Source organism: Pararge aegeria, chromosome 12, assembly GCF_905163445.1.
Source record: "Pararge aegeria chromosome 12, ilParAegt1.1, whole genome shotgun sequence".
In the NCBI taxonomy this organism is placed as follows: Eukaryota; Metazoa; Arthropoda; class Insecta; order Lepidoptera; family Nymphalidae; genus Pararge; species Pararge aegeria.
Window position 1 is genome coordinate 1,857,148 of NC_053191.1, and position 17,067 is coordinate 1,874,214.

At 38.3% G+C, this 17,067-nt stretch overlaps 1 protein-coding gene across 1 annotated transcript in view; it reads left to right on the forward strand.

The window, feature by feature from the left end:
* Positions 1 to 1,302: 1,302 nt before the first annotated feature.
* Positions 1,303 to 17,067, forward strand: part of LOC120627882 — a 115,409-nt gene continuing 99,644 nt past the window's right edge. The window contains exon 1 of the mRNA XM_039895998.1: positions 1,303 to 1,570. Coding sequence (XP_039751932.1) covers positions 1,521 to 1,570 — 50 coding nt within the window. The 5' untranslated portion in view covers positions 1,303 to 1,520. The remainder of the gene's footprint in view (positions 1,571 to 17,067) is intronic.

Below are 17,067 nucleotides of genomic sequence, written 5' to 3' on the forward strand. Positions count from 1 at the left end.
TAATTTGGATAGGTTAAGACGATTGCGTATAAGCATAGGGACAACTTCGGCCAAGAAGTTACATTTTATGAAAGATTTTTCTGAAGAACTCTACATGTTTCATAAAAAGACGTTCTTTGTTTACCGAAGAACGGAGCGTGAAAATAAATAATCTTTCCAATTTTGAGGGGCTTTATTTTTACGCTCAATAGATATTGCATTAGATTCTTTATTCATTGAGATTTTGATGCAGATGATTAACCTTTTTCATATTAATTCATTAGAAAGTAAGGCTTTGATGGTTTAGAGGTTTTTTCCAACCAAACAAGACCTAACAAAATAATAAATATGGAGAACATTCATAGCACTCTACATTATCTTGTTATTTCTATAACCTTGTAGTACCTAAAATACTGGAGAAAATTGTATGTCGCATAACATATTATAATTAATATCCGTTTATTATCAAAAATAAATTATTTGTAGAAAAATTAAAAACATGACTATCACCTTTGAATTCAGTCTTGGTCACTAAATCGATAGTTTGACACAAAAGCCTAATTAAGGTGATTAGCTTTGAGAGTTGTCCCAGAAAGACGCTATACAAACTTAATGATAGATAGCCGGACTTTCCTAAGGAAATTATAATTTCTAAAAATGAGGTCAGTTCACGAATTGCGATTAGCGGTTTTAATTATAAAAATTTTTTTTTAATGAAATTAGACAATTTCCGACACTCAAATTATACTTCTCGTATCTTTACAGGTACTGCATCGTCAACTGCAGATCAGACTGCCATAAGAAGCTAGAGGATGGGGTACAGCGATAAGTAACTAACTTTTTTAATAACTTATTTAAATATCACACTTACTGTATGTCTGTTTAGTAATTTAAGATATTTCATTTCTCATCGTTTATCTCTATATATATCATCTGAGGTTACACTTTAGTGAATGCTATCACTAAATATCTTAATCATATAGGTATAAAATTTTAGTTTCGATAACGGCGTTATCTACTTCTGTGTCTTTTTAAATGTCACTTAACCTTACCAAATAAAAGCAGTTTTGTTCGTTGGAAGTGTTAAGTAGGCAATGTTTTGAGAAACCGCACAACACAGCCAGCATCTGGTCGGATCATCTGCTCGATGGCAAACTTAACTTCTCAGTTGGCACGTCGTTCTCTCACGACGTCTCCAACGCGACTGCCGCTCGTTCCATTCAACAGGCTAGCAGGATGTGGGCGGGGCGTGCGGGACGCGGCATCATTGGGCGAGCGCGTGGCGCGCAGTGATGGCCGCCGGCTCACTTGGCCAATGAGCGGTGCGCGGACCGAACGCGCGTCCGTCCGGCGACCGGCGCGACGTTGCCAGCTCTCGACAAAAAAATACCAGATTCGACCTTCTTAGGACCCTCGTTTTTTTTTGTTTGGCCGCGTTATCATTCCGGAACGCGTAGTGTGTAACCCTTATCCGAGTGATGGTGTTCTATAGATGCTATAACGGCTATAGCTGGATTATTAGTGCAGTGCTCTAGTGTATTATGGTTTGGTCGGCGCCTTCGGGGGAAGTCTTAATAGACATCGTTTCAAGGTATATTTGGCTTGTGTTAAGCGTGAGATAGTGTCATGTGACGTGGCGGTGCTCGCCTCGTGCTCGATGACGTACCACTACTGTCCTAGTCTACTACACTACACCCTGTACTACAGTCATAGTTACTACTAACACCATTGATAAGTCATAGGTACCTATAGTGTGTACACGAAACACAACATTGTTATTCCTTGGATTGTCTGCTTGTAAGGCTCTACTTCTCTCGTGGTTGATCGGTAAGTCGTAAGTTTTGCTTATTGTTGAATTGTCTATAACTACCTAGATATTTTATCCACTTTCTAGTTTAGCGAAAATATCATTCGCTCTTAGTGTACTTAGGCCAGGTCTTTTTGTTTGTGTTGATGAAGTTATGGGTTAACCCTGAGTTACGAATCACATTTATGGTGTCGTGTAGTGTCGTTATTCATACAGTTTGTATGAAGGCGTTCTTACTCGTCATCAGCAAGGCATCACAACGGAAACTACACTAATGAGAATTAGTTGTCGAGTAAACAAACTTGAAAAGAGCGTCGGCGTACATCTGTCAGCTTTTCACACACAGTGTGATGTGACAATATCTATTTCCTGTAGTCTGTACTCCTAAATACTGAACTCTTAGTCACTACGCCATTGAAAATATATCTAGTTATTCAAAACTGCTTTTTTGACGTCAAATAAATGGATAAAGTCAAATTTGACGTCAGGTTTTACCTCGATAAACAATCCATTTTACGTTAAGTAACGATATTATGACATAGAGTCGGGGCTGGGTTAATATTTTTCTCTGACTCCTCTATAGTGTAAGTATCAACAACGAAGGTACACCTTCTTCCGTATTAGTAAATAATTTATATCCCTTATTCTCACAAAATATAAGACGTCAATATTGAGTTGGTAGGCTGGTCCCAAAATTCTCTGAACTACTGGACCAATTCACAATGACATTAAATTCGTAAAACACTCCCAATTGCAACTTGTGACGTCCGGTTGTACAGTTTTTGTACCAGTGAAAGTTTTCACATTTGTCGTCACAAAATAAATGCATTCGTGCTTAGTCAATGTTATAGATACTTGGCCACCGCACTAACTAACTATACATTACTAGTTAAAACGAAGGTAGTAGGTTCCCCTAAAAGTTTAGCGGTTTTTGTCTTAACCTTTCCTCTACTTAAAAACTATAATCACTACACACTATATATCCTGATTTTCATTGGCATTAAAATAGTGACATAGACTTTCTGACTTATAGCCAGAAAGTCCATGTCTGACTTATTGTCAGAAAGTCCATGTCGTGACGTTAATTTCAACATCACTTCATTCAAGAACTGTGTTGTTTTTAATGTCTCAAAGTGGTTACGAATGTTCATTCGTTAACATAAGACATAAGCTATGAGCGTTTCAAACGCTCCCGATCTTTGTAGAACCCACTAGGTATAAACTGAGCGGGGTATTTTTTCTACTATCACCATCAAAAATTGACACGATTACGAAAAATCGATATTGAGCTTATTAGACCTGCCAAGGTGCTCCAGTGCGGGTTGGCCAGCTTGTGTTCCCAACTCAGTCAGAGTTACTTAAGCTGATGCCTGATATGTATAAAGGGAATGCTAATTAATATTATACACTATATAACGCTATATATACTTTAATTTCGCTTCGACAAACTCGTGTTAAATAAAACGAGACAGATTTATGACAGACATAACTTTGTCATGTTTTAACTGTTTCTTAAGTCTGAGCAAAGATAAAAGTACACCCTGTGGACCTCAGACTTATCGGCCTCTTCTAAATCGCTTGGCGTTACGATTTTGTTTGTAGAGTTCTAACTAGGTACCGCCTAAGCGCAACCATAGCAGAGATAACTCAGAAAATATGCTGGGTATCGAACCCGCGATCTGCCACTTTTAAGACCACTGCGCCACAGAACCAACCTCCCGAGTTCTATCTAAAAACGGCTGTATACAATTGCTGTGTAAAAAACTCTACACAAAACTACAGTAGGTACTTATACCGGCTATAAAACTCTGCGAGCTATCTACCCAGTAAAATAAACGGGTATCACAGCCGTGGGAGGGGACAGGTGGGAACTTTCCACTACACCTACATAGCCAGCAAGTAGCATCTATCTACCTACACGTAGGTACATGGCGGATAGCATTTCACAACGTGTTCCTTACACTGGTTCCAGCTGTGCAAAGCGGAGAATATAATGAACTATTGAATCAAAAGCGTTGATAGCCTAGTGTGTTGGTCTTAAGACTCTCCTTCGGGGGGAACCGAGTTGGAATCCCGGTACGTACCGCTAACTTTTCGGAGTCATGTGCGGTTTGGCGTTTGTAATCTACCAATCTTGGACAGCTTGGTGGGACTACACCCTTCTCATTCTCATAGGAGAGTCGTCCTCTGTAGTGGGCTGATAATGGATTGATCAGATGATGATTAATGAATCAGCTTCAGACTAAAAAAATTATATAATATAAATACCTGAGCACAGGTCCATAAGGAACTTTTTTCGGAGATCTTTACATATCTGTGTTAATTAAATTCAATAACTTAAAACTAAAGCTATTGGGGATTTAAAACACCATATATGCTGTTGGATTCCTGGTGGATTAATTTAAATTGTGAAAATAACATCCGATACGAATCGATAGGCGAATATTTAAACTGTCAAACGAGGCATAGTCGAAAAATTTGACAATTTGCTTAATTTTCGAGCTTTTCGTTTAAAAATAGCTCATCTTTTACTTATTTTCAATTTAGTTTAGAACTTTTCTGCTAATGATGGCCCCATTTTTAAAGATTTGTTGCTGAAACTACGAACATTTCTCTTAGCATGCCCCCAGCTTCAGTGATCACTTCTTCTCTCGAACTTTTTCCTCTAGCGATTGCTCAACTTTTTTTTCCATTCTTTAATGCTTCATGGCAAGGCATGACTAAGACAGGCTGCGAACTGCACAGTGTCACGTTAATTCACCAAATTAAACAAAATACTCCTATACTTAGGTAGACGCTACTTTATAACGTTGAAAGTTCTCTTTTTCACTCCTTAGTCTTCTACTGGTTCGCTTAATTCACTAAGATACAGGTTTTAAAACTTATGTTAGCTAAATTATGCATTATAACCACTAGTTCTATTAAGTGGCTAAACAATTTCAGATGCAATAAATTTAAACCATTACCATGATACGAGTATTTTTTAACACGATCATGCGGGAAGTATCCGGTTATTTCCCGGCCACGCAGCATGCGGTATGAAATTCACCAGTCGATATTTCAAATTTTTGCGTGCTTTTACAAATTTGTCGTATCCGTTGCGATTACTATCATCGTGTGAAAACGGTTCTGCGAATGCGCCCTATGCTTTTTTAAAAATCTGTACTCCGGATGCAATGCAACAGTCTGAACCATTATCTGCAATGAGGTCGATTTTTTATTTTGACGTAGGTATATGTTGAGTAGATACATATACATAGTGAATTCTTAATTTAATTTAAGTTTCTTCTTCTTCTAGACTGTATCGATTTTATAAAATTCAACTGACATGCCGTCACAGGTTATTATCAGAAATATTCGAAAGGATCTTAATATAGAGACATTCAGAAAGGAAATAGCGATGAGTCAGGCTTGATTCGTGGAGCGTGCCAGCGGTTTTTAAATCCAACTGGGATGGTTTTGGGTCCTCCATACTAAAAAGAATACAATAGTTTATTTTCTTGTATTGAAAATATTTGACTTGGCAAGATAAAGTTTAAATTCTAATGTTACAGTTAATATCGTAGGATCACCTTAAATCGTGTTAACTTAGGAAAGTCAGAGACACTGCTCCACAATGATGAGTGCGGTACCTATGGCCAAATTTCAGCTCAATCGTATGCCAGCATTTTCAACCGGAGATACATTCGAACGAAGCGAGTAAAAAAAGTTGGCGACCCTAGGATAGTCCATAAAACACGGCCTAAATAAATGAGGGAAACGATAAGATCAGCAGATATTTTATTAATAGATAGATAAAATAAATTCGCGAACGATATCGGTCGACCTTGACCGTCGCGATTCGCTCTTGAATATAAATTTTATTGTTGATATATTAATACGTACATACGTACAGGTGTTCTGGTGTTTTTATTACTATACTAGCAGCTGTAGCGGGGCATGCGTTGCCATGGAGAGTTGTGTTTTTTTTAATTTGTCTGTAATGTCTGTCATCACACCAACCACCACGTATCCACATACAACATTTGGTTTTTACTGCAAGATTTCTCTTAGATGGACATTGCAAGGGTCTGGCTCGCTCTTCTCGCTCGTCTCGCTCGTTTCACTTTTTGTGAATTTGATCCCCAAAAAAATTATACCGTCTTTTATATTCAAGTAACGCGAATTAATCATATGCCGAATTTTGAACGTACTGGTGTTGAAGAGCCTACAGTTGGTCTTCCTTTATCTAAGATCTATTAGTTTGTCCCCCTCTCCCGCAGCCATGTTTTTTTTATAAAAATAGTGGGAAAGAGGGAAGCCGCGGGCAGTGCTAGAGGAAAAACCAATATTGGGTAATCCTGCCATTCTGCTTTATAAACGGTAGGAACGGCTGGAAATTTCGAAGTCTTTCAAAGTGGCACATGGGTTGCAAAGTTATTATGCCGATAAGCAACCTCAATCAGACAGCTCGCCAACTAACTACGCCATTATGTCGGTGGTAGGTATGTGGTGGTACATAAATGGCGCGGGCGCAGCGGTCACGTCGCTGGGACAAACAAACAAACTCATTATAAACAATCGTAATTGTTTGGCCGTGATTCACATTTGACATTCAAAAGCCATCAATACTTTAACTGGCTTCAAAAACGAATTAGGTTACAGTTAACTGCGTGTACCTATAACTTTAGACGGCTGATTGGCGCAGTGGGCAGCGGCCCTTTTTTCCAAGTTCAAGGCTGTGGGTTCGTTTTCCACAACCGGAAAATGTTTGTGTGATTAACATGAATGTATTTCAGAGTCTGCCGTCTGGGTGTTTATCTGTGTATGATAATTATTTATGTATATTATTCATAAAAATATTCATCAGTCATCTCAGTACCCATAACACAAGCTACGCTTACTTTGTTGCTAAATGGCGCTGTGTGATAAGTTAGAAATCGAACTTGCCCTCCCGAAAGGGGAGGCTGAAGCCCTAACTACTAGGCTATCACCGCCTAGTACTTGACGCGGGTTGATGCGGGTTACAAAAATTGTATAACAGGCAGTGTTTTTATGCATGCGTGGCGTGCTTTACTCGTAGCTGTTTTTGGAATCGGTATATTTTCGCCGCGAGTAATCAGTCGGAACGAGTCATCGAACCCTAGACTTCGTACCTATTTGTCATTTGCGAGGAGCAAGCACGATAAGCGCGTCCCAATAACACTGGACGCTCCTATCAATTAGTGAGCGGTTAATAATGTAGCCACTTTGCGTGATTACTTTCCAAGTTTGTTGGTAATGATAGCGGTAACATTCACGGCCTAATACCTACCCCGACGATCTATGCCTAAATGGACCAAAAGTTCATAACTGGTAAATTACCTTTGAATTCGTTTTAATTAGACCAAAAAAAACATTATATGAAAATGGCTAAAATATTCACGTACAGAGCAAAAAAAACTTCTTTATGTATGTATAATTATGTTTTGAACGCCGTGAACAAGATAACAATACATACAACACAGTATGTTTTTGTTAATTATTAATGTTTTTTTTTTATAAAAGTACTATGATCTTTTATTATAAACCGACCAAATATATATATGTGTATATTTGCCATCTTTGGTATCTATAAATATATCGGGTTCGAAGCAGTGAAGGTTCAGCATGGGCTTTGACTTCTACTTAAGCAAGTTTTCATTCTCAGAATCGCTGGAGATTATTTATTATTATTAAAAGTTTTTTTCTTGTTATGAAAATAAATATTCAATAACTTCATGAACAAAATAGTTCAAAAATTGGTGGAAACTTCTATATAAACAAGCCTTCTGTTTAAGCACGTCTTCATGATCAGAATCGCTGGAGATTATTTTTTATTATAAAATGTTTTTTCCTTGTTATGAAAATAAATATTTAATAACTTTATGAAGAAATTACAAATTAAATAAGTCAATCTACTTACATTACATGGTCCATGTCCTAACATTTTAACAACAATTTTGTTTATAGAAGTTTCTCGATTATGTCGTCATTATTGCTAACAACAGTAATTCTAATCAAGCTATATTTTTATGATACCATTAGTTACTTTGCCTTTAAGTATGAACTTTGTAATAAAATCAATGCTCGTGACGAACTTAATAGATCAACTGTTATTTATCGACCCTGTCCCTGGCGCTGTACCAACTTCTAGAAAAACAGGGTTATAACTCTTCTCACCCCTACGGGATGCCTGTTTACACCAGCCTTCCCCTACGCGACCTAGATCCTTTATACGCTAATAAACTTTCTTTTAATAGTGTGATTAAACAGTAGGTACTCACTCCTATCTTTTATTAGTGGATTTCATTTTAACGACACCCTAGAAAGACTAGATTTAAGTATTTTGATGAAATTCTTGGTTACAAAATTTCACACAACATGTGTAAACATGTAATCATTTTGAGTCGAAACTAAATTTTTGAAGACCTCCCTGGCGCAGTGGTGAGCGTTGTGGCTTTAAATTGGACGTGCCGGGTTCGATTCCCGGCTTGGGCAATTTGGGAATGTATAATTTCGGGATTTTCTCTGGTCTGGTGGGAGCTTCGGCCGTGGCTAGTCAACGTCCTACCGACAAAGACGTGCCACTAAGCGATTTAGCGTTACGGTACGACGTCGCGTAGAAACCAATTAGGAGTATGGGTTAAATATAACTGCCATACTCCCTTAGCGGCTAGAACTTTGGCCACTAACTTTTCTCAGTTACGTACGTTTTAAGCAATTCAAAATATCACTTTGCTTCCACTGTAAAGGAAATCATCCTGAGGAAACCTGCATGCTTGTTAGTTCTCTATAATGTTCTCAAAGGCGTGTGGAGTCCACCAATCCGCACTGGGCCAGCGTGGCGGACTACGGCCTAAGCCCGTCTCATTATGGGAGACCTTAAGCCCCTGTAGCGGGCCGGTAATGATTGATTTGATGATGACGATGACTCCCTAAAAGGTTAGCCCGCTACCGTCTTAGACATGCATCATCACTTACCACCAGCTGAGATAGCAATCAAGGGCTAACTTGTTGTGGAATAAAAAATACTATTATACTTGTATTTCGTAATCTAAGGTAGGACCTCAGTTGTAGGGAAAAGTATATCTATAAAATGTCGTCTTTCGCTTTTCGTTGCTTACAAAGTTAGCCAAAATAATGAACACGCTGAACTGATAATAATCTTACATCAATGTAGGAATTGGTAGCATTGAAAAGTTGTCCTTCGCGTAGGTTCTACCAATGTGGCTATTGTTGTAAACATCTGAATACGTTCTTTGTCTGGAGACTCTTTTTAATGTATTTTTTAGTTCAGTTCTTTATAATACTCATTCCCGATAATAGAGTCCCGTGAAAGGAACTGTGGGGGTAGTTGTAACGCAACATTACTGGGGTTGGTCTCATTGAATTTACGATGTATTTTTCCATAGCTGGATCAAAAGTAAACAGAACGCAGTTTCTTTTGTCCCAGTAGTGACCTTCTTAAGTACATTGTTATAGATTAAAAAAAAAGTCTTCCATATTAAATTTTATTATTATCCTCTCAGTTTTTTGGCGTGGCCAGTACGAATAATACTTCAGTTCACATATAAAATTCCGTTCTGCATTCTTGGGATTTATCCAGTTAACAAACCAGAGTGGTTCCAAGGTGACAACTTATTTTAAACCATACCACTCATTGGCTTGCAATTGATATATGCACAAAAGCACGGCCTACCCTAGACGTTTCGATTTTAAGGCATGGACCTTCTTTATGCCTTTCCCAGTTAAAAACGCCGTACGCTATATATATCCGTCTTTAATAAACGACACATAATTTTACTGACTGTAATTAAGGAATAACTCTCTTTAATTAAGCTCATATACACAAACACACGTTTTTAGAATTTAGAATTAAATTCTAATGTATGCACTATTTGCGTTTTTAAATATGCCTGTAGAGGACTATCCATGAAGTTAGTTGAGAGTACAGTGAGTACTTAAACACGAAAAAGTTAAAACAATTTTGACGAAACTTTCATTAAGGTAGCAAAGAGACTTTGCAGGGTGTAGTCTTGGCTATTTTTTATTACTTTGAAAACTTCATACTTCTGTAATACGTGAACATAAAAAATTTTGCGCAAATACAGTCACGAGTAACCGCTAGTACACCAGTATTTCAAGCCAATGCGACGTCGCCGATGATACGAGCTTTAAAAATAGATTTGACATAACATACAGTACAACCATCATGTTAACATGCAAAGGTCAAGTTGTATGTGCTAATCGAACCTCTTATCATCAAATAGGTATTCTTCGTAGAGACAGACGTCTGTCTGTCATTCTTTGTAGTCCGCCTCACGTGCCCCGCCTAACTGTAGAGTTGAAGGTCACAGAATTATACTGTAACAAACTCATTGGCCCACCAGTTTACCCTGAGCTTATAAAGAAATTCCTAATTTGAAACAGATTTGAATTTTACGAAAGAACTAGAAGTCCATCCAATAGTTGTTTGAAATCTATTTTAACAACTATCCTGTGGAACGCGGAAAACAGTGAGGAATGTACGTAGCCAGTCACAACGTAAATATAACATTTTGATATCATTATTGATATCGCCGTTGGCCGCCATACAACGCTCGCTTTGTGGAGCAGGTCACACTGGCATACGTAATCGTTTATTTTAGGGAACACACAATATTTGTGATACTACCACAGAGTAAGGATCGCACCGACTACCAAAAAAGGCCTCTTAGGGAGTACGCCAGGTTCCACCACGCTGGTCAAGTGCGTATTGGTCGACTCGACTTCATACGTCTTTGAGTACATTATCGAGAACTCTGAGGCTGAGATGCAGGTTTCATGATTTTCTCTTTCAATGTTAAAGCAGGAGTCATTTGCTTAAAAAGCACCAAACTTTTAAAAAATTAAGAGGTGCGTACCGAGGTTCGAACTCGGTTCTCTAGGAAGAGAAGCCGAAATCCTTACAACTAGAAGACGCTTTCGTTCAAAAACTGTGCGAAAAATCGTGTTAATCCGTTGCTACGTAAAACTTTATTGGGTCTTATACAATTAAAAAGTAGTTTTTATATACAAATATGTACGTACCCATTTATATGGCAAGTAGGTACGCAGGACCAAATGTCGCAATAACATTAAAGCCGGTCGGATTCAAACCAATGCTTAACCAAATTAAACGAGCCCGACTAGATAATAGCACGCCACGTAATCCACTCTTAACCTAAGACCTGATGATCTCTACATAGGAGTTACAATTAACATTATAGGAGAACGGTAGGGTTGTTGGACTACGAAGAAAGTAACTTTAAGTTACGTGTGAGATTCCTGCTTGCTTTAGAATCTGCTGCTGCTGAGCTTGCTTTAGAATCTCTAACCTCGACAATTTTTAATCTATATATAATAGGTATTTTTTGAAGGTAACTTTTATATACTATGAGTGGTTGCGTATTACGGATTTTTGGAAGACCTCATGAAAACCGTTCGTTTTCCTGGGATCAAAAATAGCTTATGTTGAAAATATTAATAAAAATATAAATATTACGTACAATACGCACATCACCACCTAGCCCTAAAGTAAGCGTAGCTTGTGTTCTAGGTACTTACATGATTGATCTTATAAATAATATTCATTCATTGCCCAATGCGCCAATCGGCCGTCCGAAGACCAACAACTTTGCCAAATCGGTTGGTAGATAGGACGTGAAGGAATGACAAATCAACAGACAAACACACTTTCGTATTTATAATATATGTTAGGATAGTAATAATTTTGTGCCCTTTTTTCACGCAGCAACGAAGCATGATCCATAATCAAACGTACAGACACCTTCGAGACAGTTTGAATACGTCTTCACACAAACGTAGCGATACTTCACGCAAAATTTTTAACCGCTCATAGATAGCATGTATCTTTACGCAACCCTACCTTCGTGTTTCACGTCAGTGTTGGCACAGTACATATATACTATGTGTTATGTAGCTCTGTAATTGCTGTAATCAGACCTTCGCGGATCACGAACGCCGGCGAAGGCGATAGTTGGATATGTCGCGTATCTGCACTTTGTGCTTCACGATTCTATAGCTAACTTACACATCTAGTGTAGGTAGTGTAGATAGTGCAGTTAGGTAAGTTTAGCTTTCAATTGTTTATTCTATTATCTTATATATATATATATATATATTTTGTGTGCGTGTGTATGTCAATGAACTCCTTCTAGACGGCTGGACCGATATGAATGAATTTTTTGGTATACGTTTGGGTGGCACCCTGGATGGTTTCGATTCATAAATTAGTCCGACAGATGGCGCGGGGGTCCGCTAGTTATCTTATATATTTTTAACGCATCTCTGTATAGCACTTAAACATCATTTAAAAGTCCACTGCTTGACTAAAGACGGAAGCGTTAGCCATAATCACCATGCTGGGATGACCAACCGGTCATCGCAACGTTGGTAGTAGTAGCAAAGAAAACGCTGCAGCCGTTATAAATATTTAACTAAGCACTTATATTATATCTTTAAACGAGCAATTCTTGTATATAAATATAAATAAATATACTACGACAATACACACATCGCCATCTAGTCCCAAAGTAAGCGTAGCTTGTGTTATGGTACTAAGATAACTGATGAATAATTTTTACGAATAATAGTCATAAATAATTATAATATACTGATAAACACCCGGACACTGAAAAACATTCATGTTCATCACACAAACATTTTCCAGTTGTGGGAATCGAACCCACGGCCTTGGATCAGAAAGCAGGGTCGCTGCCCACTGCGCCAGTCGGCCGTCAAACGTCGGTAATAGTTTGATATGATGATGATGATAAATATGTATGTAATAATAAACGCAGATTAACTTCTCCTATTCTTGCGTTGCCGTGCTATGACACGTGGATACGTTAGCTGTATCTTTGGGAGGACATCATGTTTGTATCCTGCCTATTTTAGCCATGCTGAGTATCAAACGTACGTTTAGGAGCTTCGTTGCATAAACGTTCTGCTTACCGTTCCCAAACTCTACAATCAGCAGTTAGCTTACAAGAGAAACAACGAGACCAGGGCCCCAGGCACGTCCGGTGAGTCACCGCGACCGTTTGAACGGCGCACATGACAGGCCGCACCTGCCCCACATGTGCATGTACAGTGTACATTGTAAGTCGAGTATACAACACGCCACAGATAGCAACGCTGCGATACCCGCGCCATGTGTAATTGATAAATGTTGTATATGTCGGGTAGGGGGAGGAGTAACTTCATCATCACCAGCAATCCATAATTATACTTTTTTAAGACCTTCATGGCGCAGTGGTAAAATACTATCGGTTGTATCTAGGACGTCCCAGGGCATTCGATGTTCTACGCAGAGACGGCATTTAAGTAAAATTCAATAGTATATTGCTATTTAAGTTATCACACTTCTTGCCACTCAATATACTTATATGTAAAGAATGCAAAATCTGCTTAGTACCTGCATCATAAGCACCAATCCTTAAAACATTTTTTAACAATGTTCATGGCGCAGTGGTAAAATACTATCGGTTGTATCTAGGACGTCCCAGAGTCCCAAAATTCGATGTTCTAGGCAGATTCGGGAGAGAAGTGAAATTCAATAGTATATTGATATTTCAGTAGTCATACTCATACAACCCAATATACTTATGTGTAAAAAATGCAAATGCTGTCCTTCTTTCACGCAGCAACGGATTATCAGATCTACCACTATCGCATAAAAGAATGTCACATTTCTAAACAAAATAATAATTATAGAACCATAGAAATTCATGGAATGAGTATTGGTTTTAATTCTATATTGCGAACTGCTAGGCATTAAAATAGCGCTTCCTATTATAATTTACGGTTGCAAATAATGCAAATAGCACTACATAAGCATACACAGTTTTTTTTATAATATCAAGATGCTAATATTATGTTAAAACTGACAATGGAAAGTTGCGCTGGTAAATCTACATAGAAATAAAGTTTTAATTAATACCGATTTGATAGCGTAATCAATTTTTTTTTTCCTATTTATTCGTATCTCGTGCGAAAGTAAATAAATAATGATGAATATTTAAATTTAAACCTCTGCAGTGACAGTGACCCAAGCTAAGGTGAGGCTTTTAAAAACAGATTGGCCAAGTGAGAGTCAGAATCACGAAAAAAGGATTCCAAAATTAATTCCGAGATTGTCTCTTCACGTGAGGAATCTAGAGCATCCGAGGAGATGCAGTAGTTATACTCTTACCGACTAAACCTCCCACTGTTCCAACTTGTCGCATGGTGCCTGGGTCACGGAAAGGTTAGCCTAGAATCAAACTCAGGATTCCCACGTAGCCAGAGCGCAAACCGCTTCGTCAGGGAGGTCAACAAAAAGGCATAAAATAATCCGACAAATTGCATTAAGCAATGTCACTAAAATAAACTAAAAATAGAAGGACGCAGGTCCGGCAGGAGACCGCGGCCGAAATAGCCGAGTGACACGTCGAGTCGTGTTGCGTCGACAGGCGTATAGTCGGAGAGCCTGGAGAACATTTCGTGGGGATGCTTGATAATTTATAATAATTTTAACGACCATGAGTAATCTGTACTAATATTATTAATGCTGTAGTTGGGACAGATGTTAGTCAACTCAATCACTCCGGGACGGCTAAACGAATCAGGGTGGAAGATCGACATGCTATTTTGCCCAGTGGTAGGAAAGAGAATAATAGCGTCAACAAAATTTCCACGTGAAATAAGACGCGGGCAACAACTAGAAATCTTTATAAATGATTGCACGCCCATGCCGCCGTCTCTCGGAGTAGCCGGTGTGCGCTTGCGCATTCAAGGACGCCGCGTGTGGGCGACGCACGTGTTACAACTTTATGGGGTTATTGGTTTCATGGGGTGATGAAAAAATGCACTAAATAGCGCTCAGAAAATGCCTCGACTCGCTATGTTTATATTTTTTGACGTGACTTTTTCAAGATCAAGTTTGAAAATTCGACACGTTGTTGGTACTAGGTAGTTACGTGGTACAATGAGTGTGGAGCTAATGTTTGTTGTTTGTATGAACATTGTAAGGTATCACTTTGTAAGATAATGCGCACTTTCGTAATATAAAAATAATCTTTCTGAGCTACGTGTTTATTACATTTTATTTCGGTTATTATAATATTAAGAAATAAAATAGTATTCACATTTACACGGTTTTAAGTACATTTTAAAGTTACAGCGGCGTAACATTTTGACACTCAGCGTAAAACCAGCACATCAATCAATTACGGATCCAGAGTCTTATCACTGTCAATTTTCTTTCGAGATGTGATAAAAGGTACCGTACGCTACGTGAACCAACGAACGTTATTCAGTAACATTCAGACATTGGTTAAACGACATTTTAAGTGTTTATTTATAGGGCTGCATTATCATTTTCTTAATATATGATATAATTGCATATGAAATAAAAAAGTAACACTTCACTTGTGTGCAAACCGATGTTCACCTAGTACTTGTTGAATTAATTTTTCAATTACGTCAAACACTGATTGAACTTGCCTTAGAAAACCACATATCCTCCGGTACAAATATAACGAGTGAGGCACTCCGCCTAGGAGTACCTAAACTAATTAGTTTGCGTTCCCCGTTCCAAGTCTAATTCCGCCGAGACAGTCGGACAAATCGGTAATCCTGGGTTTCTAGGTCTCCCCCCTTGTTAATCTGGGCCTCATAATTCTAATGGGATTGTAACTGGATCACACACGATGTGTATGATTGTTACTCGACGAAGATAGTTATACTGATATTCTAGTTTCGCTATTTATTTTCTTATTTATTAATATAAATAAGAAAGGCCAAAAGCCAATTACACTAATTAAAAAAAGGAACAAAAGACCAACCCAACAAAGCGGAAGCGCTATAGTAACTTGATGTCAGGTAATAACTTCAGGTACTGAAAATATTTTAATGCCACCGAGTCTAGCCTTAAAATGTTTTCAGTACCTGAAGTAGTAGTAAGTTCGAGTATGAAAATACTTGAACGTCGGAGTAAAATTGTTCTTATTACCAGTATCGTATCATTAAAAATCGAATTAAGGACTAGTTTGCCTGATACTTGAGAACCTGTTCTTAGCTCTATATCGGTTTATTGATATAGGCCTAGGTATGAATATTCATATATATATATATTTTGTTGACCTACCGATCCTCTTCATAAACATCCTGCTATCATCATAATCTTAATAATCTGCTATCATGCCAAACAATAGGCGGCGCCTGCTGGGCATACGTCTTTTGTAGGGTGTTCTCAATATCTTGTGCCGATTATGTCCAGTGGCTCATGCTAAAAAAATACCTTAGGATTTAATTTTTGAATTTAGTTATAATAGATATTTTACGGTTATTTTGCTTCCTTAAATATTTTTTTTTTTGTTATGTAAAGTATTGTTGGTGTTTTACGGGTCTTGTTGCCTGATGCAAATATATGAAGGCCACATGTGCGAAGTCGGGGCGAGTAACAAGTTAAATATGTCAGTTCGAAATGAACAACCGCCTCCTTTGGCGTCGTCTCAAAACGAATCTAATAAACTAAAATCAAGCCCGACTAATTACATCCTTCCCGTCTTACAACTTAATGACTATAGCTCCCTTTTCCTTCCCGCCTATCATTGCCTTGACGACAAGGCGCGGTCACTTTAATTACTTCTTTTTTTTAAATATATAAATTAATTTGCATATAAAAACTTATTCATGCACAATATAGTAAAAGAAACGTGATATTCCTACTTTCACGCAGTGTCTTCCTCCGATGAACAATGCTATTAGCAAATGTCCCTAATTTCTGACGACTCCCGGACGTTGGCCCTTAACACGGTCACGGGGGCTTTTGGACAAAGCACTAGTCCAAAAGCCCACCGAATGCCGAAACGTCGAGCCGAGCCACAGCCCGAGTCCTCATTGGGGGATCAAGCCCCCCGATGTTGTCGAGCCCTGGGGCTCTTCACATGGCGAGATTTCGCATTCGCCCTGTCCGCCAGGTGATGCTCTTACAATCGTTAAGGTGGTCATCAGTTACTGAAAAATGAAATGATTACCAAATGTTGCGTTGCTGGTCCGGTAGTTTTGTGATGCAAACAAATAAGACCAAGTGTTACAATTTTATTTATAGTAGACAACGCGCACACTGACATAAATCCAAATAACACGCACACTAAAATAAATTCAAATCACACGAAGACACTAAAATAACAAATTTAAATTTAGACGGCCCGACGGCGACATGACAGCGGGATTTATTGCACGTAACGAATGTA